General features: G+C 29.6%; 2 protein-coding genes across 6 annotated transcripts in view; both read left to right on the top strand.

Moving 5' to 3' along the window:
• The first annotated feature begins 128 nt into the window (after positions 1–128).
• On the top strand, positions 129–1,575 carry LOC125069399. Its single transcript, XM_047678882.1, has 3 exons — positions 129–455; positions 643–792; positions 1,344–1,575. The coding sequence occupies exons 1-3, from the start codon at positions 372–374 to the stop codon at positions 1,452–1,454; spliced, it is 345 nt and encodes a 114-aa protein (XP_047534838.1). The 5' UTR covers positions 129–371; the 3' UTR covers positions 1,455–1,575.
• Positions 1,576–8,849: 7,274 nt separating this feature from the next.
• LOC125069383 (dual specificity protein phosphatase 22-like) overlaps positions 8,850–24,317 on the top strand; it is a 53,751-nt gene continuing 38,283 nt past the window's right edge. For all 5 annotated transcript variants that reach the window (XR_007119835.1, XM_047678863.1, XM_047678861.1 and 2 more), the window contains exon 1: positions 8,850–9,285. Coding sequence is in view for 4 of the 5 variants with exons in the window: in XM_047678863.1 (XP_047534819.1) it covers positions 9,265–9,285 (21 nt within the window). In the remaining variant the exon portion in view is untranslated. The remainder of the gene's footprint in view (positions 9,286–24,317) is intronic.

The following is a 24,317-nucleotide window of genomic DNA, read 5'->3' as shown; positions in this document are numbered from 1 at the left end:
CAGATGATCAGAATTATGTACTGTTTTAAAAATTTTACGGTAGTGATTATTCTATATTCTTGCTATATTCTCTTTGAATAACATGTCAAATGTCAATTAAAAATCGCCTCTAAAAAAATAAATCAACATTTAACAACTAAACTTAACGTAAACAATAAACATTTAGTACCGAACAGAATAACAAAATATCATATTTTAATATTGAGATGTAAAGTATAATAATATAGAAAATATTTTTATGTTACTTTAGTTTTAAAGGTTATTTAATCAACAACTATTTTGTTACAAAATTATAAGTAATATAAGGAAATCCTAATTTGAGATGAACTTTTTCGTTATAACATTATAACATACAACATAGTACTTTCATAATGTTACAAGAAGCATTTATGGCTGGTATATGGTCATCAGTAGGAAGTACTTTAGGAAAACTCTCAGGAACTTCAGATGTGGTGGTAAATATAATTATATACAAGGGCTATTCAATGAATTAAAGTTATCAATAGTTATTAGCGGTAAAGTCAAAATTATTTGATATTTTCTGTTTATACACCAAAGAGCTTTGTCGTGTATAACCTCTTAGTTACAAATACCTATTTGTTATTATATTGTAAACAATAAATATTGTCTATTGTATTTCAGGGTGAAAGTTACATGTTATGGGGTTCTCTGCTGGTTCTTATGATTCTAGTCAACACATGGGGATGTCGGTGTTATCTTCGATCATTAGATGCATCTACCAACTCAGTGGCACCAACTGTAATATCTTCTGCTTCTAGTTATATACTATCAGTAAGATTTATTTTCATAATATTAATTTAATGGTAGATTTATCTTAGGTTGAATTATTATTATTTAGTATCGTCTTTTTTATAGTAACTCAAATATACACAAATACTAAATTGGTCCAACCATATAGGAATATTTCAATTACATACACATATACACGAGATTTATATATATAATGATAATGATTTAATTTTTGAAGCAATGAAGTATACTGACCAAAAAAATTTAGCTTGTGGTTAAGATATGGTACTGATAAATCTAGTTTTAAGTCAATTTTAATTTATTTTGAAAACTTTAAAATAAAAAAATCTTAGTGCAGGTCATTGAAACTGATCTGTCATGGATTTTGCCAGGGACAAGAATAATCAAGTGATCTTTATTGCTTTGTTTAAAGTTTTTATACTCAGGAAATTAGTTTATTTAGTACACAAAGGGACATAAGATACCTAACACCTCGCCCCCTCCCTCCCTCGAAATAGGTGTAAACTAGATTTGTATTTTATTCAGGTTGAAAAATTTAAAATCTTTATAAATAAATTGTTATTTTTTTACAGGGAATAATTGGTGTGGCATTGTTCAATGAAGCATCATCCTTCCAGTGGTGGATTGGAACTGCACTTATTGTACAAGGACTGGCATTAGTAGCACGCCAACGCAAAAGCTAGTTTTGGGCATAAATAGTAAAATACTGTTGAAATTTATATAGTTATGATAACATTCCTTCAATAACATATTTTGAAAGTATTATAACTTAATCTATATACATAATATAATAATTTATAAATATTGCTGTGATAAATATTAGATGTAATAATAAATTTACATTATTATTATAATAAATGTCTTTTCATTTTTACTAGTTTAATAATTAAAAAAAAATTACTGTCACCTCAGTATTCCTAGAGAAAGTCTGAGATTATTAAAATGGATATAATTTTCCATGATGATTATTTATCTACATTTAGATAACGTAACATTATCTATAATACAAAAAACAAACCATATGATTTACTTACTAATTAAATAGTTTACAATAATTATATAGTTAGTCTACTAATATGATGATTCTTAAATAGATGAAGAAGACGATTATACGCCTCACCCTACACCTCACCCTACACCTCTTTATCTCAATCTCTACAGTAGGATAGTGCAAGTGTGCAATATGCTCTCCACATATACTTATTATTATATTGTTTATTCAGTGTATAATGAATTATTATTTTTAATAATATTAAACCGAGACGCTCCTGCATAGAATAAATTTGCTATCACGATGGCACCACATTTCGGCGCACATTACATCCTTGGACATAAAAAATTTGGATATCAGCAGAGTGTGTACCAATAAACGATGATAAAACACCAGATTCAGAGCCGATTAATCACCATTTATAGGAAAACTACACTAAATCAACATATTTCAAATACTCGTATCGATTTTTGCCAACATGTTTAGCCAATAATTACAGACACAAGGGTCACAATATCTTAGTTTCCAAGGAAGCGTATTGTAGACGTTAGGAATAGTTAATATTTCTTACCGCGCCAATGTCTCAGAGCAGTGGTGACTACTTACCATCATGTGACCCATTTGTCCATTTACCTACTATACAACAATAAAATTCTTATGTTTTACAACAGTAGAAATTTGATTGTACACTCATCTCAAGTGTTAATTTCCATTTGCAACATTATATCCCCATGACGATTACATATTTATGTGATTGTCTAAATTTAGGTTACAAATGGTTTTCAAATGATGTGTGTAAATAATTAGATATGTGCTACTGTCGGGCTAATAATATATGTTATAATAGTAACAGCCTGTAAATTTCCCACTGTTAGGCTGAGGCCTCCTCTTTCCTCGAGGAGAAGGTTAGGAGCATATTCCACCATGCTGCTCCAATGCGGATTAGTGGATTCACATGTAACAAAAGTTTCGTTGAAATTAGACATATGCGGGTTTTTTTACGATGATTTTCTACACCGTCGAGCTCAAGACGAATTATAAAAACAAATTAAGCCCATGAAAATTCAGTGGTGCTTGCCTCGGTTTGAAACCGGAATCATTGGTTAAGATGTACATACGCATTCTAACCATTGGGCCATCTCGGCTCGGCTAAGGCTTTCTGTATCTTTGTGGAGAAGGAGAAGGCGAAAATAATGACCACCTACATTATAAGCTCTTCAAGAGCACGTTCCCGATTACGGATCAGTTTTAAATGAAGCATTACATACAATACACAAATATTTATTAAGTAATCATAGATGATGTGGCAATAATCTGGTGGCTTAATACTAAGGACAAACAATATGTAAGTATAGGAAAATGGTCTTAGGTTTATCATGAACTAAAACTGTAATATCGGCTGAACCAAACAACTCGCCAACAACAACAAATCAATGTGGCATTCGAAACTGGTGTGATGCGGATGTCTATTATGGTACTGGTGATTTACGTGGCAATCTTAAAATAGTGTTACAGAGTAGTGATTTGGCGTACGGAATGTGATGTTTTTGGTTACGGTGACGTTTACAAATAAAATCAAGGTGATTGATTGAAAGTACAAAACGAAGTGCCTGTTACCATAACAGGAATTCGAAAAGGACATCCTCTGATCCTCTTCTAAACGGTTCAATTTGATAGCCCAGCCCGTTGCTATCACGTCCCCTTCTTTATCTAGTCTTTGGAAATATTTAGTTGGTGCTTTCCTAGTTTTCTTTGGTAGCTCTCTTCTTGTTATAAGATCTCTTTTTGTTATAAGGGCAAATGCTGTAAAAAAAAGCTATAACACTGACAAGTTCCTACATAGTATTGCTCAAGTTTGGAAAACTATCGTATGAAGAGCTAGTTTATCAAAATAATCAGAAAAAATCAATCAGGATCGTGATTTTAGTGTCTTGTTTATCAAATTAAGATGGTCAGTCACTATATATATACAAATTCAATGAAAACTCAGCTAGTTAAGAAAAAAATATATATATTAAGGGATAACTATTGCTAAGTAAAGTGTTAAGTTAAACTAAACCTAATTAAAATAATCAAATTAAATAATTTTGTCAAATGGACACGATTTAATGCTCATAGCTTGTTAACTATTGTTCGCACCAAATCAATGACACAATATAAATATATATTATTTTAATTATAATGTACTTCGGACTAAAATCCGTTATTTACACCGCATGTATCCGAAATACCGCGAATGCAAGCGTTAATCCACAAGAAATAAACTTGGATCTCTTAAGATTATTCAGACTCACGACTAATGATATCGCGTCAAATCGATGCTTAGTCTGATTGTATATTGTTTGTGTATTTAGATAATATATCGATTTTGGTGATAATCGTCACCGCGATAGCCCTGAAAAGGACTGCAAAATATATATTCGAATTCATAGCGATAGGGTCCACAAATATTGACAACAAAATACATAAAGGTAAATATAAATTCAAAAATTAAACTTAGAAACTCACCTGGTTGCTATTAGTATCGTTTTGTTCAGTCTAAAACAGCACATCTTTATAATAAGTGATGGCTGGCGAAGATCGTCTTTTTTTCCTTTGTTGAAGTTAGTGTATAATATGTTAATTTTCTTTTATAATTGGTCATTTCTATACGTGATCTTATAAATTTGTAAAGATTTTGTTTTAGTCCATGTAATCTTTACTTTTGATATTCCATAACATTTGACAATCCCTATACATTAATATTAGCAACAAAACGTAATTGCGTTCTGTTAATGTATCGGCCGGCATCTGAAGTCAAGGCCACGTCGAGGTCGTGTTCAGCTTCGGACACGTCAGCCATGTTAGGTGGCGCGGTCGGGTTAAAAAACGAATGTGATTCGCTATCATAGAACGTCAATAAATGCCGCGTCAATTGCCATCAATCAGAATGTTTGTATTTTGCTGCTAATGTTGTAGTAATAATGACAAGCTTTTCAATAATTGACTTCAATAAAAGATCATTTTGAGAGATGAAATTTGCGTCACATTTTTTCCAAATCAGCATATATAAGGCTAATAAAAATAAAGCCTGCTTAAAATAATTTCTAAAGACGTTCTAAATAGTTGGCGACTATTTAGGCCGGCCGCATTCGTGGTCGGCGACTATTCGGCAAAGATTGCCGAACGACTAACTTATTTTATTATATATATTTCTTGACAAAACGTATATAGGAAAAATTATATTATTTTTTATTAAAAAATTGTTTATTATTATTATTAAAATTAAATGAATTTCAGATAAATTAACATTTGTCACTATACTTGACTTTACATCAATCATTATACAATTAGTCAAAAAACCATACGCGAGACATTATTTTTGACATAATTGTATTTTAATTCTTTTAAGCTCTTTCAATTTGATGAACACTAAAACTTTTTACACAAAAACACCGCTCTGACCTGTACAGAGCAATAATCAAGGGGCCGATTAGTCGGCCGACTAGTTGGTCTCTGTACAAATTATTAATCGGTTAGTCTGCTAGTCGCCCAAAGTTATAACCGGCACATCTCTAATAATTTCTATTATTTGCAACAATGGTTGAATTCGAATCCGCTACCAGGATTGCGAGTGAAAAAACTACTCACAAATATCGCTTAATAAGGCATATTTTTCGAAAAAAATTTGTAATCGATTGCAATTTTATCTAAATGAATGTCCAACCAAATAAAGAAGTTCACCCAGTGAACCTACCTTGCGAGATACCTCACACTTTATTCGTAAGCTTTCAAACAAAAAGTTTTACAGAAATTTGTACAGTATTTTTTGCGTGACACTCAAATTATTTTTAAAATCGATCATTTTTATTTTTATTTTTATTCGATTAAGCATGAATTTGAATCATCGCTACACTGAGGGTAGGTTCTAACGATGTAGCATTGAAGTGAGGTCACGAAGAAAGTTAAATTGTATAGTCATTATTTAATTTTAGTCAAAGGTAAAAAAAGGTGGTTTTCAATTCGACAAAAAATTACTTTCCTTTTAAGAAGTTCGATTTATGAAATTTAATCATTATAAAATTGACAGATTTCAAATAAATACAAAATAGTTTATAATAAACTTCAGTTACGTGTACATTTTTAATTTACAATGAAATTTGCATGAAAATTTTAAATTTCATAGTATATTTTCTAGCAATACAATGTCTGTGAAAGTAATGCAATGAATATCTATTTAAAAACACGTTGAAGAACCGTAACATCAGAGTGGTGTTTGATTTATCAATACTTTTGTCAAACCTATTTATTCAAGTGATAGGTATAAATGTTTCAAAAATCAACGGTAATACCACACTTTTATTTATTGTTGCTATTATCATTCATATTTCTCATATTTTACTTAACATACTTTATAATAGCAAAGAACACTTAACTCACTCAACCAGTACCAAATAATAAACGTCTGTCTAACGATAAACAAGGGTTTAACTATATGTTTCAATCCATTAAATAAATGAATCGATGCGGATTCATTACTTTTAACAACACAGCGCTTTTAGCATTATTTGTATAAACCGTAAATAAAAGTCCACTCGGGCAAAGAGGAAAATTGGAGCAAAAACTAAATAGTGGTTTCAGAACTCTAAAGCTTATAAACTGTTCTATTTACATATCGTTTGTTCAATTTAAACATATTTAAATGTTCTTAAAGATTCTAAATTAATTATAGATAATTCATATAAAAGTTTATTAAATATACTACATTAATTATAATTCATAAAAAGATTATTTTTCTTTAAACAATACATAGTAAAACGGTGACTATTAATTTGAAGAGGCAAGTTTTTCAAAGCATCTGTGAAAAGATATTAATTAATCATTTCTTAATCGAAACTTTTAAAGCGACTATAAGTATGGTTCAAACTTATATCAACTAAATAATGTAATGCTAAGTAATTTTAACCTTTTAATATGAGAGAATTAATTAAGTACGAAAATATAAAAATCCGACTATTAAGACAAAGACCAAATCAATAGAGTTTGTTTTCAAATGGACGTCGATTCTAAAAATAGTCGTGGTAGGTAAAGGTATGAAATATTTAAACATTAATCTTATAGCTGTTTGAGGTGGTTTTGTTGAATAAAATTTATTTTATTTTATAAATATTACCAGTACATATGTGTTGTAGTTCTCAAAAAAAAATCTCAAAAGATATAGGAAATCTTAAATACTTAAATGTGATAGCACTGCTTCGAAAAGCAGTTGTCCAATTTTAGTGGTGGTTTTTTTTAAGAGTGCAATCAAATATGTATTCGTAAAAATAAGTTCATGGTATCATTTAATTCATACCCCACATATCAATTGAGGAATTTACACACATCAAACATAAGGCCGAATTGACAAATACACATCGCAGTTGGCTGAAAAAAAGAGAGTAGTATAATTTTTATTATATATTGTTATTCGGGGTAAAACTTCAATTATGTATTTTTTTATTATTCAGACGATTCAACAGAGTAACATCTGTCGTGGTCACTCGCTGGTTGATAGTATACATTGCCAAAATTTAAAACGACCAAAGAGCAATATTTTTTTCTATGAACACACAATATGTACCTATCTATCTATGTATAGGCTTTTTCAGAAATTTCAACGTTTTATCTAACTAAAATTGAAATTGTATAAGCATAGAAAACCAATACAAATATATTAGTTTTAATGTACAAATTTAATTAATTTAAATTATTATTTTTATAAATTCTTTGGAAACCTGCGGCGAAACCGATAAACTTAAAAACCTCCAAAATTCTCGGAATATAACCAAGCCGCACTATGAACATATCGTATAATAAGCTCTTACTATCAACATCATTTAAATATGAGGCTTTGTTAAAATGCAATAATTCTACGTAAAACTAATTCATAATATAATGTACTACTAATGTAATAAAATGTTTCATCGTGATAACGTGACCAAGGTGCAATGTTAACATTTTTCCATTTTCATAAGTATAAGTATCGAACTTTGATCAATAGTATTTGGATAACAATAAATATTGTAATTTAAAAGCAAAATTGTCTCTCTGTCTTTCTTTGGTGTCTATTTCTTTGTTGACTTTTCTATAGTTATTTAAATTTATAGTGTTACTAGCTTCTCGTCCCAATTTCGTTCGGCTAAATTACAGATTCTGTCATCCATATTTTTTTTCTAGGAATAGTCTTTCTCGATAAATGGGCTACCTAAAACTGAATTAATTTTTCAAATCGGTGTAGTAGTTCTTGAGATTTGCGCGTTCAAACAAACAAACAAACTCTTCATTATTAAGAACATAGTAATTAATAAAGTAAAAAAGTTAGTCGACAAAATTAAAGGTAGCATAAAATATTTTTAAAGTGCTTTGCAAAATATGATAAAAATACTAATAACTTAAAGAAACGAAGTCCTCTAAATGAATACTTAAATGTTAGGTCTTTGCTTGGGAGTCGAGGAATATTGAGGACATACGATCGCACTATTATTCATATCTTATAAGCATCCCTTTACCGCAACTGTATGTAAGGTTGTAACTAATGAAAAATAAAATATGATGTAGTTAAACATAAGCATTGATTACTTCTCATATGGTTTGCAAACTCAGTCAAAAATAGAAATTTTATTAAATTTATAATTAATAAAGAATAATGGTCAAATATGGTTCGATGTTTATTTTTATTATTTTAACCATATCCCGGATTAAAAAATGAAATCAACAAAACGTCAAAACAATAATTCATAAACGAAATGAGTACATTTTTTTTACTTTTTCTAATAAATCAGAGCGTAGAAAATTGTTTTATTTAATGTATTAAGAGGAGTATAACAGAACTAAGATATCTATTTAATTTTAATAAAACAGACTAATTCAATATAATATAATATAGTATATAATAAAATTCAGTATAACTGTAATGTATTTTTAAACAAACTTATATCTCTATATAAAAAAATATAAAGATGTAATATATTAATAAAAGTGGAATAATTTATAAATAAAACCGACATCGACATATTATATATAATGGTGATACCATCCCTCGAAGCGTTATAGACGCAGTGACGCCGAGCTGGCAGTGACGCGTCGCGCGCTTTAGTCGATGCACGTATTTGCAAGCTTCTTAAAGTGCGCCTTGTTTTCCTTCAACGCGAAAGAAATACGGTCGATAACACAAAGCCGCGTGCAAAATAAAAACGTTAGCTTAAATCATCAAGTTCGTTTTTCGTGTGCTTATATTTTATCGAATTATTTTTGAGGTGTCAATTAAGATATCGATGTAATCGCGTGACGACCGGCGTCAACAATGTAGCCATAGTGACGCGATGTTGACAGCTTGACAGATAACAATTTGCCGTGATTATTTACATTACAAAAGTTACAATGTCAATTTACTTTTTAAAAATATGTTAAAAGTTGATAATTGTTTGCTGAAGATTTTTGTAGGCCTTAATTGATTTTGGTAGCAAATATAAACACGATCAAAAATGGGGAATGGCATGAATAAGGTAAGTTTAATTCAATTTAAGAAACAAATGCATTTTTGGCAAATTCTGCGGATGTGGCGAGCGCGTCGAGTTACGTAACGTTAACGTAGCTGCTACGTTCTGTCGTAGCTCGTAGCGTCAAAGTCCCGTAGATCGAACTTTTCGGCGCCGCGGCTATTACAATGTAAATGCAGTTTATACATATTACAATTACCTGTAAAGAGGTTTGTTTTCTTTGATTTATCTTAGACAGAAAATAAAACGAACAAAATACTGGTTTAAGCAATTTTTTTTAATGATTTCTTTTAAATTTTTTTAAAGTTATAATCACTTTATTTTATTACAAGTAAATAATTAAGCATTGCATTATCAAACCTAATTTCGTGTACATTTTTTATTACCAAATGTGGGTAAATTACTAAACAAAACAAGCAAGTTTATAAAGAAAGCCGAGAAGTTCCTTTAAATGTAAACCTCATTTTAGAAATAAAGTCATAGGGGAATAACCTACAAAAAATATATACATATATTTGAACACGCATAGGCAATTCATCAACCTACTATTTATGTTAAAAAAAATTTGTACGTAATTATACAGCCCGGGTTAGTGGGTAAGTTCATTAACCTCGAAAAGTACGAATGGATTTATGACTTACTAAGTTATAATATTTCCTGGAAAAGGTCTAAATCTGATAAAAAATGAACTGTTATGTTTATATATAGTAAAATTTCTTTAGTCTATGGCTAGAACACGTAAATCTTAACCAAAGATTGTGGGTTCAAATCTAAGCAAGTACCACTTTTCATGTGTTTTGTTTGTGTTAATAATTAATCTTTAACAGCGGTATAATCAGCAGTACAGAAAATTATCGTTAGAAAACCTGCACGAGTCGGATGAAATTATGATACATATGTATTCCGCCTTTATATACCCGCATCGTAGTGATCGTGGTAACATAAGCTTCTAATATTCTTACCAAAAGCCCTTCCCTCCCATTGGGAGATTTACTTTACTTTTTAGCTTACTAACAAATCCAAAAATTGGTTAAATATTTAGGTAGTAATTATGAATGAATTGTAATCCGTGTTTCACCAGATGTGCTTTAATAATTTAAATTAATGTTAATTATCAAACGTAATTTTTAAAATATGTTGTTTATTTAATTGGGAAATAAAGAACATAGTTTTAATTTTATATGTTTTTTTGTCACAATCAGTATTGATGTAAATTAAAGTTGAAATTGCAATACTATTAAAAGAAAAAAACTTGAATATTAATTCAAAAAATATTACAATAAAAGACGACATTTTAATCATATGTAAGCTTTTCTCTGACGAATCAGTTTGACATTTTGACAGTAATTATTGTACATAAAATTGTATATTTTTTTCTTCAAAAAATACATCAACATTAACGCGTAATAAATTAATAGTAAAAATACCTTTTTTAAGAACAATATAACCTTTTATAAAAACATGTTATGTAAACAAAATTACATATCCATTATGTTGATCGTGGAAAAGTTCCTTCATTGGAAGCGAATCCTGGGTGGAGAATCAGGTCATGGCCATAAAAACGCATTGTCATCGGAACCGAACCAACGTGTAAATTTCGACTCGGTTTGGCATATAAGGCAGTGTTTTTAATTCGCTTGCAAAATTTGATATAAACAAACAATTTAAATGAAAGTTTGTAAATTGAGGTAATTTTATAAAACAATACAACATTAAAATCGCATACAAAATACATTAATATTAAATGGTAATTGAATTATTTTACACATGAACGCCTGAATGCACTTGCTGTGATTCATAATAACATTAAAAATGCACACTGTAACTGTATTATTCATAAACAGATGTTGTATGAATATCCTATCTACGTGTAAATTTAAATTAGATTATATTCTCAGTTACTTGAAATAAGCCAAATATATACTAAAGAGTGCATTATACAATCCGATTATTTTTTTACGCTGTGCAAATACTAATATTGTAAATGAAAATAACTATGTCTATTGCCTCTTCACGGTTAAATCGCCGAATCGATTTTAATGAAATTTGAAATGTAGATAGTGTGTGTCCCGAGGAAGGTCAAGGACTACTTTTTTTAATTCACCCCTCGAGGGCTTAAAATATGGGTTCCGGTTTGTGTGCTTTAGGTAAAATTTTGTAAATATTGCGCGGGTAAAACCGCAGGTTCAGTAAGTATACCATAAACAATTTTTCCCATTTTTAATTGTGCATATTTATTATCTACATAAGTGTAATATTCTAAAGGCAAACCTAATCTGTAAAATGCAAAATAAATAGTTCGCTTGTAATTCATGTTTCGTCATTTTTCAGCTTAATTCTCTTTGACTTGGCAAATTATCTTTTCATTTCTCGTGTACGTGTGCACACAGTGTTGTGCAAAGATACGTGCCGGTATGTTAAATTAAAAAAGTAGTGACTTAAACTTTTGAAATACTTGACAATAAACAATTCAAACATATATTGATTAAGTAATGCTACTAAATTGAACGAAGGCCTTTTAATAAAATTATTAACTTGAGGTTTATTTACTACATATATTTGTCGATGAACGTTCGGCTGTTTTGTTTAGACGAAGGTTATTATGATCACGGAGAAATCTGATTGCTAAGTGAGGGGCTACCTTTATTTTATTATATATATAAATATATTTTATAATATATAGAGAGCATTTATTTAATATTCTTTATAGAAATAAGAAGGTTTATTCCAAGACACAATTATACAAGTTGGAATTGGAGAAAAATTTCGTACCATTTTCCTTTGTGGGTCCGGCCTTTAACATTGTTCTCTGATTTGAGACGGGGTCAATGTGTCAACGCATGTAGCATCCCACAATGAGGTACCCGGTCCTCGTTAACCACTGTCAGTTTGTCAGGTCTTTTGCGTTCAACACGACTAATTACAGAGAGATCATTAGGAGCAGTCGATTTGATGGTAAGACCTTTTTTATCTAAATTTTGTCTCAAATAATTTTATGTAACGTTAACCAGGGCGTATCTTATAGTTATAGGATATAAGTTACTAGATTTATATTTTTTGTAAATTTAAAAATGAAAAACAGACGCATTTTATTAATAAAAATTATTGGTATACTAATATTATAATTTGTTGAAGTATAAATTATGAATATTTATGAATATATTAAAAGAAAGGGGTACCCCTTTCTTTTATTTATTTATTATACGTACTTCATTCGTACCTTCGTAATCGATCTTAAAATGAATTATATTTTTTTTTTTTATTAAATACGCCATGGTTGGACGATCATGTTTTATATCAAGTAAATTTTAACACCTACGCGTACAATTTGAATTGTTAATTTGAATTTCGGCACTTGTATAATCGAATTAGTCTGTTCTAGATTTCAACAAGAAAAACTTTAGGCAAAGATTGAAATTTACAACTGGCACAGACTTTGACTAAGGTTTTATCAAATATGAAGACTGATTAGTAAAATGCACATATCTAGTATTAGTTAATCATTATATAAACATAGCAACACTTTGTAATGGTATATAATAAAAAATGTGTTTTACTGGGTTTAATGAATATTGAACAAATCCGACATTTTTGATTTGGTTAGGACAAAATATTTATACTAGTTGACGCGCGCAGCTTCGCTCGCGTTTTAGGGTTTGGTCGACAGGTATGAAGCATAAAAGTAGCCTATCTCCTTCCTTTTTCTTCCTCCTTAGCTTGCTCCATACCAAATTCGGTTTAATAGTTTTGTCATAAAAGAACAACAAATAGACAAACATACAGTATAACCCATTATGACTTAGTACGGTTAAAATAAGATTTTCTTTTTTTTATCTCTCGCTAAGTAGCGATTAAATTAAAATAATGACTACGTTATTTATTAAATAAAAATGTGTTTTCACAATAAAATATATGTATAATATGCCGTCGTTATTTGTCTGTTAATATTGACGACCTACAAATCTATCATATTAAATCTATCATATTGTATGTATCACTTATTATTTTGGCAGCGTTCCCTTAGAAATCACCTGGCAATTTTCTGTCTAGTTTGCGTCGGCATTTCAAAATATATCTAAAAATTATACGACTTATAATCATAATTTATAGCTTATGATCGTCCTTAAATTCTACTCTAAAATAATACAGAAACTCCATATTAATTGGGTTAGAGTGTAACCGCAAAAAACAAACACAAAATGGAGATAAATTAATATTTGTTTACTTATAATATTATTATTACATATAATCATTATGTTAAATATAAGTTGGTACTCTACCAACTTATATTTAAATATAAAAATATGAAGCAATTTTACAATTATTCTGGCAAAATACAAACAGTAGGTAGATAAAAGATGAGTATTTATTTTAAAAAAACAACCCGACCTTTCTTTACAACTACAAGCATAAAAAAGTAAGCCTGGCGAATAAAAAATGGACTAATTAAAAATAGCTTTCCTTCATTTAAAAAGACTCACAATAAATATTTTCACAGAAACTTTATGAGGTATACCTACTTGATACCGCATTAAAACACTTTATACGCCGTTCGCGCGCAATTGACTATTTTATAGTTTTTGAAAGAGGCTTTAAATGTTTTCTAAAATGCTAATGTTTTAGTGATTTCATTTGATAGAATAGAATTAATCTATTTATATGATTGTTACTTATGTAAATACTTCTTAATAAACAATATTTTAAATTTTTATTCAATTGCATTATGAAATTCAATAAATAAATTTATGAATGTTGTATTTCTTGTTAGGTTTTTGAAGCTTTGACAATTACGCTATATTATTCAAAAATTTCGAAGCTGTCTATTATTACGTGGTCTTTATAAAGATTAAAACGGAGCTTCATGGGGTAGATAATCGTCATTGACCTCGCTCGATTGGGCGTAGCGATAAATATTCCATGTGGAAATTCGTTAATCGTTAAATAAAAAATCGTTAACAATTTAAAAAAAACTTATTTAAAAAAATATGCCGAAGGTTCTCTTAGTACTGTGTCACGTAATATTCCAATAAAGTTAAAAATAATTCAGAGGCACTTTATATAATTATTTATATTATTTTTAATTGTTTTTCTTTTTTTGAATGAAATATTTTATATGATAAAGGTTATCATATTTTTCTTTAAGTTTTAAAAAAATAAAATAATTCACGTATATCCATGTGTTTAAACAAATAATTACTGCCTTTTTTTTTCGTTACATTTGTAAGAAATAAATCTATAAATATTTCCTCATAATGTTGTTAAATGTCATGAAATCCAAAGTGTTACGTTCCTTTGACTGTAATTAATTTTGATTCATTCACACTGTAAAGCGAATATAATTATATAGAGTGTTGCTGTCTAGCGTTGGAATAACTGAGTGACTTGTTAACCTAATCTTCTAAATGACCGTTATTAAAGTTCTAGCATCAACTTTTTCAATTTAAGTTTTTACTAATAAATTAAAAATTAAAACTTTATAACGTCAGAAAGTTTATTGTTACAGATCATATTTAATAAGATTTTTAAGATGAAATAGGTACACATAAAGCGGACTATACAGATTAGTTGTAAAATTTGTAAACTTAGGTGATTACTTCATCATTAACCAATGCACTATTAGACATTAGCCCCTATCAAATTGTGGCAGCGCTTCAGGTTTTCCATTTTGCGGAACCGTTTTCTGCACCCTCTACTCATCAAAATATTTGACTGGCGGGTACACTACATTTTCCGATTTACGGTATCCGTCCTGTGCTTTTCTACTCTAATCAGTCCTACAATAAATGTTCGTAATCTCATGTGACTGCTATGTGCAGAAAAGTCTCGTCTTCTATCATTGCGGTATAGGCGACGTAAGGATTGATGAAGGTTACCAAATATTACCTATCTTATACGAATTTTTCGATCTGCTTTCATTTATTGACTTGGGTCAGATCAGATCAGCTCGGTACAAACAACTTCGAGAAAATCATATTCATACCTAAAACTGCATCTTTTTTCCAGGGATGAAATGTCACCAAATGTTACCAAATTCCCACAAATGGTAGGTTTAAATTGTTATTTTCAGGCTGACAGATTCCAATAGTAATTTAAAGCAAAAGCTTTTATAAGAAGGCTATATTAGAATTGAATAAGTAAAACGTGAATTATTTGAGAAAAATGTATGACGTTGGATGAAAATAGAGATTTTTCAATATAAGGGTTCCACGGATAACAAGAAAAGGCATTGTGCCCGCCAATAAAATAAAACTAGTTTTCGCTTAACAATGGATTCTTTTCTGGTGTAAGCGTTATTGTTGATTCATGACCGTTACTTATCCGGTAAGGCGAACAAAGAAACTTGAGATTAAAGTTTAACAATTGCTTGCTTTACAATGTGTTGTACATTTTAAGCCATATAAAATGATTTCATTCATATCTGGCTATTGTTGTGCCAGATCTAACAATGAATACTAATTAGTTGTTCTTTGCTAATATTTAATATACGTTTGAAATTTATTCTGTTACTTAAAGTTATTAGTTTAAGGAGAAATATAATACTAACATCTATACTAATATTATAAATGCCAAAATAATTCTGCGTCTCTGTCTGTTTCGCTTTCAAGGTCAAACCACTGAATTTGATGAAATTTGGGATGAAGCAAGCTTAAACCCTAAGGAAGAACATAGGATTAGGATAAGATTATATCTAACACTCAGGTGTCGTCAGCGAACTACCCCTACTACTACGACAAAGATAAAATAGTAGACAAGTCCTAGAACGGATACCATCAATTGTCAAACGCAGTGTGGGCACCCGCTCGCCAAATGTTTTGATGAAGAATATATTTATGCAATTCTTTAATTTACTGTACCTACTAGAGCGTCTTTTGCCCGTTTGCTGGGATACTTTTATAAGTGATTTTTGGAACACCCCATGCAAGATACTGCATGTTTAGTGCATAAGTAGATCCTGCACTTTTTCATAATATTATGTCTTACAAAGTATTTGGGGTAATGTGGCAAATATATAAACTGTTTTACAAAAAAGTCTGTTCGTCTATTTATAATCGTGAAACTCGCCACTCCCTTCGATATGTTATTAACGAAATTGCGTCACAATATATTTACAACGATATTATATCCATTAATAAATTGAAATATTATGTAATAAAGCAAGATACTTAATGACTTCCAGACAACATTTAAATATATCCATACTTATAAATGGGGATGTGCGTTTTTCTATAATGCCTAACTGAAAAAACTGCCTAATTAAACCAATACCTAAAACTCATACGATGCAGAGTGTTACGGAAAAAGTTTTATATACTTATTATTTATGTAGCTGTGTTTCGCAGTCCAACTACTAATTCGCTTCCAATTGCTTCGTGACAATCGGAAATTTCATTTTTTTGCTAACACGAAGATATGTGTTATAGAAAAAGTAGTAGCTACTGCTTTTTCTGTTGGTTCTCGAAATAATCTTTGATATATTCGGTAATCTATGGTAGCTAAAAACTCATCTTAATTCATGAAATTAACAAGTTCTTACAAAAACCTATTAGCATAGAGGACATCTTTGTATTTTTTAATTTATTTTTGAGACATAATTCGATTTAACACTTTGGCAATCTTTTAAATTTTTTGGTACATTGAAAGTAAACATTAAACATTAAAATAATTTAAACATAAAAATATTTGATTGTAAAAACCCAAAAGTATATTTTTATCTGACTGTATCATTATTTTTCGAATATAAAATTAATGATAACAGAAATATAGGTAAATTTAGGTAAATATCCCTTTAAGCAATTTTTATAATTAAGGCCGAAAATAAATTAATGAAATCCCACCCAAGTATATGATTTTTAGGAAAGTATTCAAGCTGTATTATTTTTAATGTGTATCATCACTCCTCTCGCTTTCCTGCAATCTTTGGAAGGGATTTCGTGAATAGAGACGGAAATACATAACAGGAAGGGGAAGCGCGCTGTTGATTTAACCAATGAGCGCGCTCGGTGCTACAGTTGGCCGTCAGACGGTACCAACTCTATTTCCGAGAGGATATAATGTTAATGTTGTTTATTACCATTACGATCATGGAGAGATATAGACTACTGTGGAGCTCATCTTTTCACGACTCATGATACGAACTATCAAATAGAAATAAATACTATTATAACTATACGATAGAAATAAATTTTCGCCTCATTTCGGCAATTTAATATAATATGTTAGGAATATAACAATTGGTAAAAAGTAGTAAAATTATCGATGGCTAAATCTCATTGTCTTTGATTAGTTCCAGTAGTAAGGTCTTCGGGTGTTAGGAATAAAACAGTGGCTTATGTTCTTCCTCGGAGTTCAAGATTGATTCGTACTAAATTTCATCATTTGCAGTTAAGTGATTTGGCCGTGAAAGAGCAACATACTGACAGGTACACAGACAGAGTTACTTTCGAATTTATTATTAGTATATTTAACAGTACGCCAGAACTCAGAAGGCTATGTAAGAGTGAGGTCTATGCCATATTCTGCAGGTTTAATCAGTGTATGCATGGCGCCAACGTCGTCATACTAAAATGAAACAGTAATTAATGATCAATAATACACTATTTGCAAGATTAGTTCAATAACCAGTAAAAACGGCGCGTGGTAGCGTTAGACGTACCCGCTCACCCGCTCCCCGCACAGCCCCCTTTGACTTCAGTCGGAATTACTTTAGTTTAATAATAATTTTATGAATGAATTGTTGGGAACGTATTTACCTATTTTGGCCGTAAGCTTGTGTTTATGAAACAATATCTACGACAATGTTATGTATTGATGTATAATCTTGTTAGTTCACGGAATCAAGATACTTTGCATACAGCTGTAAAGATAATTTAATGAAGATCAATACTGTACTTTTCAACAATTGATTTAATGTGATAGAATTTGATTTCTTTTATTAGAGTTCCGTACCTAAATGTTACAACAAACCCTATTACTAAGACTCCGCTGTCCGTCCGTCTGTTACCAGGCTGTATCTCTTGAATCGTGATCGTCACTATTATATATTTATCGATTATATATTTCTATTGCCGCTATAAAAATAAATAAAATAAATATTTAATGAGGCTCTCATACAATAGATATGATTTTTTAACATATACGGAACCCTTCGTGCGCGAGTCCTACTCGCACTCGACCGGTGTTTTCCATTCATTGAGCGTTTTATTTTAGTTATATATGTATTCTCAAATGATGACATTCAAATGCAAAGAAAAATATATCATGTTATTTTAAATAATAAAGTAGTTTGCCGCAGCGACGAAGTTTTCTATGTTGAGAAGAAATAAATAAATTAGTTTTAGCTAAAGAAAAGCAAAAAATGTTTGTTTTTATCATATCTTAAAAATAACGTAGATAGGTGCCTAAAGTAACAGCCTTTTTATTTAATTTAAAATATATCTATTTTAAATTAAATTAAAAAAGTATTTTTTTTAGTTTAGCTTGCCAATTTTGTTCTTAATTAATGTTTAAAAAAAGTAGTGCCCAGGCAAAAATTATAAGCGTACATCCACACATTATAAATACGAAAGTAACTCTGTCTGTCTGTTACGAATTTGAGGAAATTTGGCACTGAGTGAACTGCAGCCCCAAAAGATGATGTAACTACTGATTTTCTTGCCGGTTCTTCTTGATAGAATCTGCATTCCAAACCGGTGGTAGCTTCACTTAATATAGTTTGTTAATTGACGATTCAAAAGTGCTTGTAAAAGCCTACTTGAACAAAGTATATTTTGCAGCACAGGTGTTTTGAATGCGGTGAAAATTTACTAATTAATACTGACGTAAAACTGACATTTCGAAAAGAAGGAGAGAGCGTGCCGTCGAAATAGACTATCGTAAATTTTATTCACAAATCAAATTATAAGTGAGCGAAGACGCGGTTTCTGCTAGTAAACTAGGTAATAATTAGACATTCTAAATCTTGCTAAACAATATTTTTATGATAACCTTTCAATATTTTGTTTAGAAAATTGAGTATTAGAAATCGGTGTATTATTACTAATGAAAAAAAGAAGCTACAACTTAATTTTAACTATACTATAATATTTGAAGTGCAAAAAAAATCTCTTAAGAAAATATTAACTTTGACTTCAAAAATCTTTAAACATTTTCTCATCTAAGCATTTTATAGATAAAAGTATTGTTACATTGGAGATGCTGACCAAATAAGCTTCAGACGAAAGATGACATTGATATGGCACGCAAGTGATCTTTGAAATTAAGTTCGCTTTAGTACTGTTTTATGACAAAAATGTAGCTATTCGATAAATATATATATCAATTATCTTTACTTTTACTAAATTATGATTACGTAATTTGATGACGATTATGATTACGACATTACATATATAGCAATATTTTTAAAATAAATTCACGAACTATTTTTAAATTCCAATTTTGTCTGAAAATATTTTGTAATTTCGACATCGAAATTATATAAATAAAATCATTTGAGCGTAGCTTAACGGTGGACACCTTTAGATTTAAAAAAAATATTTGTTTCATTTATATATCATATTGAAATTTTTGTTTACAATAAAATATACCCGACATGTTTCAATGTCTAAAATCACTCGAATTTTAAATAAAGATTTTGCGGTTTCAAATCCGAGTTAGCACCACTGAATTTTCATGTAAGTACTTAATTTGTGTTTATAATTTATCTTGAGCTTGGTTGATGACGTAAAACGTCGTGAGTAAGCCTGTACGTCTCGTAAGAATTTTGCGATACATGTATAAGACCTTGTGTCTTATAGTAGAATATATATTTTAACGTCTTTGCGTTATAAATTTAACGTAAATTTAACTGGAAATGTAATTGGGTAACATATTCTAACATTATGCGGTTATTTGAACAGAGTTTGTATCAAAGTTTCGCTTGACATAAATTATTTAATTTGAGTTGCTCTCGACTTCATGCGACCGTTTGACAAGGGCATATAATTTTTTCTAACAACCATTAGCATCTCTGTAGTACTTTGTAATCTTAGGGTGTTAGTGCATACTATTTACTAATTATACACATATAATCTTATTTTGTTATACGATGATTTACAAATTACGAATTTAATTAAAAATCATTAAAATTGTTAACTAGATTAAATCAACTTCATAATGTAACAACACACATATCATTTAATATTTTAAGTATTTTTTTTTAAAGTCAATTTGCTAGACTGGCTAAACTTTTAAACACGCTAAAACAAACCTCTTTAACAAACTTATTAGAAGCGTTTTGGTACTATAGTGTATTTTAGCGTTAACACAATATTACACACTTACTCCGCCTGTAACTGGAATTATTTATTTGGCATAATTAATAGAACATAATCATATATAACTTGTTTATATAATGTTTAAAAAACACTTATAATAATTTTGGCATTTATTAAGAAATACATTTCAATTCTTAGACAGTGAATTTAATCTCAAAATGAAAAACATTACAAACATTGTTTAAGGCTATTAATTATTTTCCAAGACTACAGTTTCGAACAGGTAGGTAGCAGTAGATACTAACGATACTTATAGCCACGTGAGGGGAGAGTGGGGTATATATAGTTACTGGGTTGCTTAGATCCGAAAAAGGTTTTTATGACATGAGGCCGTGATCCTTCGTCGTATCTATCTTTATTCGATGAAAGCTTCAATCACTCAAGTTATTTGAATCCCAAAATGCCGTTTAGGAAAATAAGGTTTTACTTCTGTGTAAATGAAAAATGTTCTTCGCATATTTCCAAATAACAATATTTAAGTTAATTTTATACTACAACAACCTATAATATTTTTATAATAAGCTATGATTTAATAGTTCTATTTTCCCTTATTTACCCCACTCTACCCTAAGTGCAGAGACTTATCGCATAGTTACTTGATATAGTGTTGTGAAACTAGAATCTAGTACAAGAGCTGTTTAACATAGCTCTATATACTAGCGTACTAGATAACATAGCATGTCTTTGACGATATATACAAGCCCGATGGTTTCTAGTAAATATTAAAAAAAAAAATTAAATAAAACATGAATATGTTTGCAATAGTAAATAATTTTAATAACATATGATAAGTAGTGTCAATCTATTTTGTTTTTTTTTTTAATATACAATAATTTTATAATCATAATATTGATCTTCTAAATGGATCAGTTTCGTTCACACGAACGAATGTCCCTTATCTGCAGGTTGTCAGAATGACAAGTAGTCTCAATGTAAGGTCACGCGATCTAATGCATGTTAACGCTACATTTATCAAGACAAAGCATCATATTTTATATAGTAATGTTCGCCCAGTGATCGAAATTCGGCCTTAAACATAATTGAAAATAACAAAAATTAGTCGTAGTTCATCTTTCCATCCTATTTTCTACTTTTATTAACAAACTATTTAATTGAAGATTTTCACGTTCGTCAACATATTCGAGAAAAGGGTAGGTATTGTACTGAGCTAGTCTTTGCTTATTTAAATATTGAATATGTTATTTTTTACACTAATAAAATTTAAAGTCATTATAACAATTATTGAAGTAATTAATCAAATTATTGATATATGAAATCTTCTTCGCGTTTATTCAACATTTTTTTACTGTATATAAAAAAAAAAAACAAATGTATTGTTTTTTTTTAATATACAGCCATAGCGCCGCTTTCTACCCAGCCAGTAACTTTTTTCCGCTCTCTAAAATTAATTATTACTTAAATCGTAACAGTTTATTAAATTGTAGTCAAGAATCTTTTTTATTTTATGCACATCTACGGCTGGAGCTCTTCAAAATAAGACCATAACTGATCTTCTATGTGTAGCTATCTTCCCATAATAATCACCGGGACAAAAATCGGCTTACGCTATTACGATATATCAAGATGAATTATATGAGATTTGTTTGTTATGTTTGGTTATTTGTACAATGACTATATTAACTAACTTACTTAATAGTTAAATAATATAGTTAAAATATAATAAAATATAGTTAACGCTTTAAAGTAATTTATTTATATGAGCTAACATCTTGTACGTTATATAAGCCGTCGTCTTGTTTTGCTCCATGTATATGAAGACGGCCAGTGAGTAAACTGTATGAAGAAAGGATTTGGCAGACATCCGATCGGCCGCCTAGCTGACGCTAGTTATCATTGGAAATATTTTTGTTTATGAATTCGCCCCTACTGAATAAATGCGGTTTCCAAAGTATCCTTTCTTCGGCTGTTAAGAAACCTACAGATTGATGTGGCATTCCTCCATTCCACTCTGTTTGAAACCATTTTTTCTGAGTAATTTTTATAAATTCTATAGGCGTTTATTATCCCAGAAAGTGTTAAATTTATTTTAAAATGATAAACGAATGGGATACTTGTTGCTTTTGGATTTTTGTTGTAAGGTCACTATGTTGGTAAGTAAATGAGGAATTTCAACATAATTACAACAAATACAATCATAACATACGAAAAAAATATTTTTATATTCTGTATAGAAACTTATCTATCGACTTCGACTTTCCGGGTTAGACGAATAAAAAATCTAAATAATATCGCATCAAATATATTTCAATAGATATTGACTTCCGACCCGTCTGGCTCCACAAAGATTCAGTAAGATTTATTTCTACATAACATGAATGACGATAAAAAAATTATATTTCTACCGACATCCATAATGAGAAAAGTTGGTGTGAGTGCTTGTGTGCGAATATAATTTTCCGCTTTGTGAATAAATATCTTTGGTAAAAGTTTGAGTAGTAACTCATTATATAACTGCATTGCAGTACAAAATAGTATCAGGTAACCGGAGGGTATGCACGTCAATGCGTTTATGTAACAACAGCGTTTAATGTCGGTAATGTAAAAGTTTGATTGGATTTTAATTGGGTAAGTAAATTAAGAAAATAAATTGATTATTATAACAGATTCATATCTAATTCTCTTAAACTAATAATGTTGGGTGACATGGAGTAGTATTATTTCAGTAGGCAGACTGATAATTTAAAGTAATAATAAATATGGCCTATACCAATCGCAAAAGCAGTAAAACAACAACAAACAAACCTTAAATTTATTTATATTCTTTACATGACCATTTAAAATTGATTTTTATTACATATAAAACAACAGGCAAGAAACCAATTTTGAGTTATTTAATTGCCGGTAAATTTCCTAATTTTAAAAAGCTATTTAGATCTAAAAAACTTCTTTAAAAATGATTGAATATTACTATTTTTGACATAAATTAGCCATTTTAACCAGAACGAGTATCAATCGAGCATCTTTTGAATGGAATGATGACGTCTTCCGGTCACGACGCTCATTTTCAAAGGAAACTAGCTAAAATGCATTAAAAAATTAAAAATATTTTAATCGTGTTTTAAGTTTATTATATATAGAACTATCACATGAATTCTACCTTATTTTTTAAAGTCTGAGTCTGCGAAAGATTTTATTTATTATTTCATTCTTTATTCCTAAATATCTGTGCTACGAATTTAGGTGAGTTTTAATAGTCGTAATTAATTGGCATAGCAATTCAAATACGTTGAATGTTCGACTATTTTTATTTAATATTAAGTATATAGCAATAAAGAATTGTATTTTTAATATAACGTAACTTTGAATTTGTTGATATCTTAGTAATAATGTAGTTTAGTAGTACTAAAATAAACATCCAGTAAAATATAATTATACAATTTGAATACTTAAACAATAATATGAAAATAGCTTCCTATTTTAAATGAATGATTTTAACCATAATGCATTCAAAATACGACCTTTTGGTTTGACATGAACACAAAGTATTGTATTGCACAGGGAAGTGAGATTATTAGACTAGGAAAAAGCTTATTATGTCGTTGCCACTGTAACTAGAGCACCGCATAATTCATTGTTACTTGAACGTTTAATTTATCGTTTTTGAAGTGAATTTTATACTCGTACAAGCGAATAGTTAATCAATTAATTAGTGAGTTACGTTAAGGGCCGTCATCTATTAGATTATACTCATGTTCAGAATCAAAG

Source organism: Vanessa atalanta, chromosome 15 (genome assembly GCF_905147765.1).
Source record: "Vanessa atalanta chromosome 15, ilVanAtal1.2, whole genome shotgun sequence".
NCBI classification, from domain to species: domain Eukaryota; kingdom Metazoa; phylum Arthropoda; class Insecta; order Lepidoptera; family Nymphalidae; genus Vanessa; species Vanessa atalanta.
This window is presented reverse-complemented; position numbering and strand designations above follow the sequence as displayed.

Coding starts and splice junctions, on each gene's coding strand:
- LOC125069399 (XM_047678882.1), top strand. CDS start 372: ATGTTACAAGAAGCATTTATGGCTGGTATATGGTCATCAGTAGGAAGT. Junction 456..642: donor CAGGAACTTCAGATGTGGTG/GTAAATATAATT, acceptor ATTGTATTTCAG/GGTGAAAGTTACATGTTATG. Junction 793..1,343: donor CTTCTAGTTATATACTATCA/GTAAGATTTATT, acceptor ATTTTTTTACAG/GGAATAATTGGTGTGGCATT.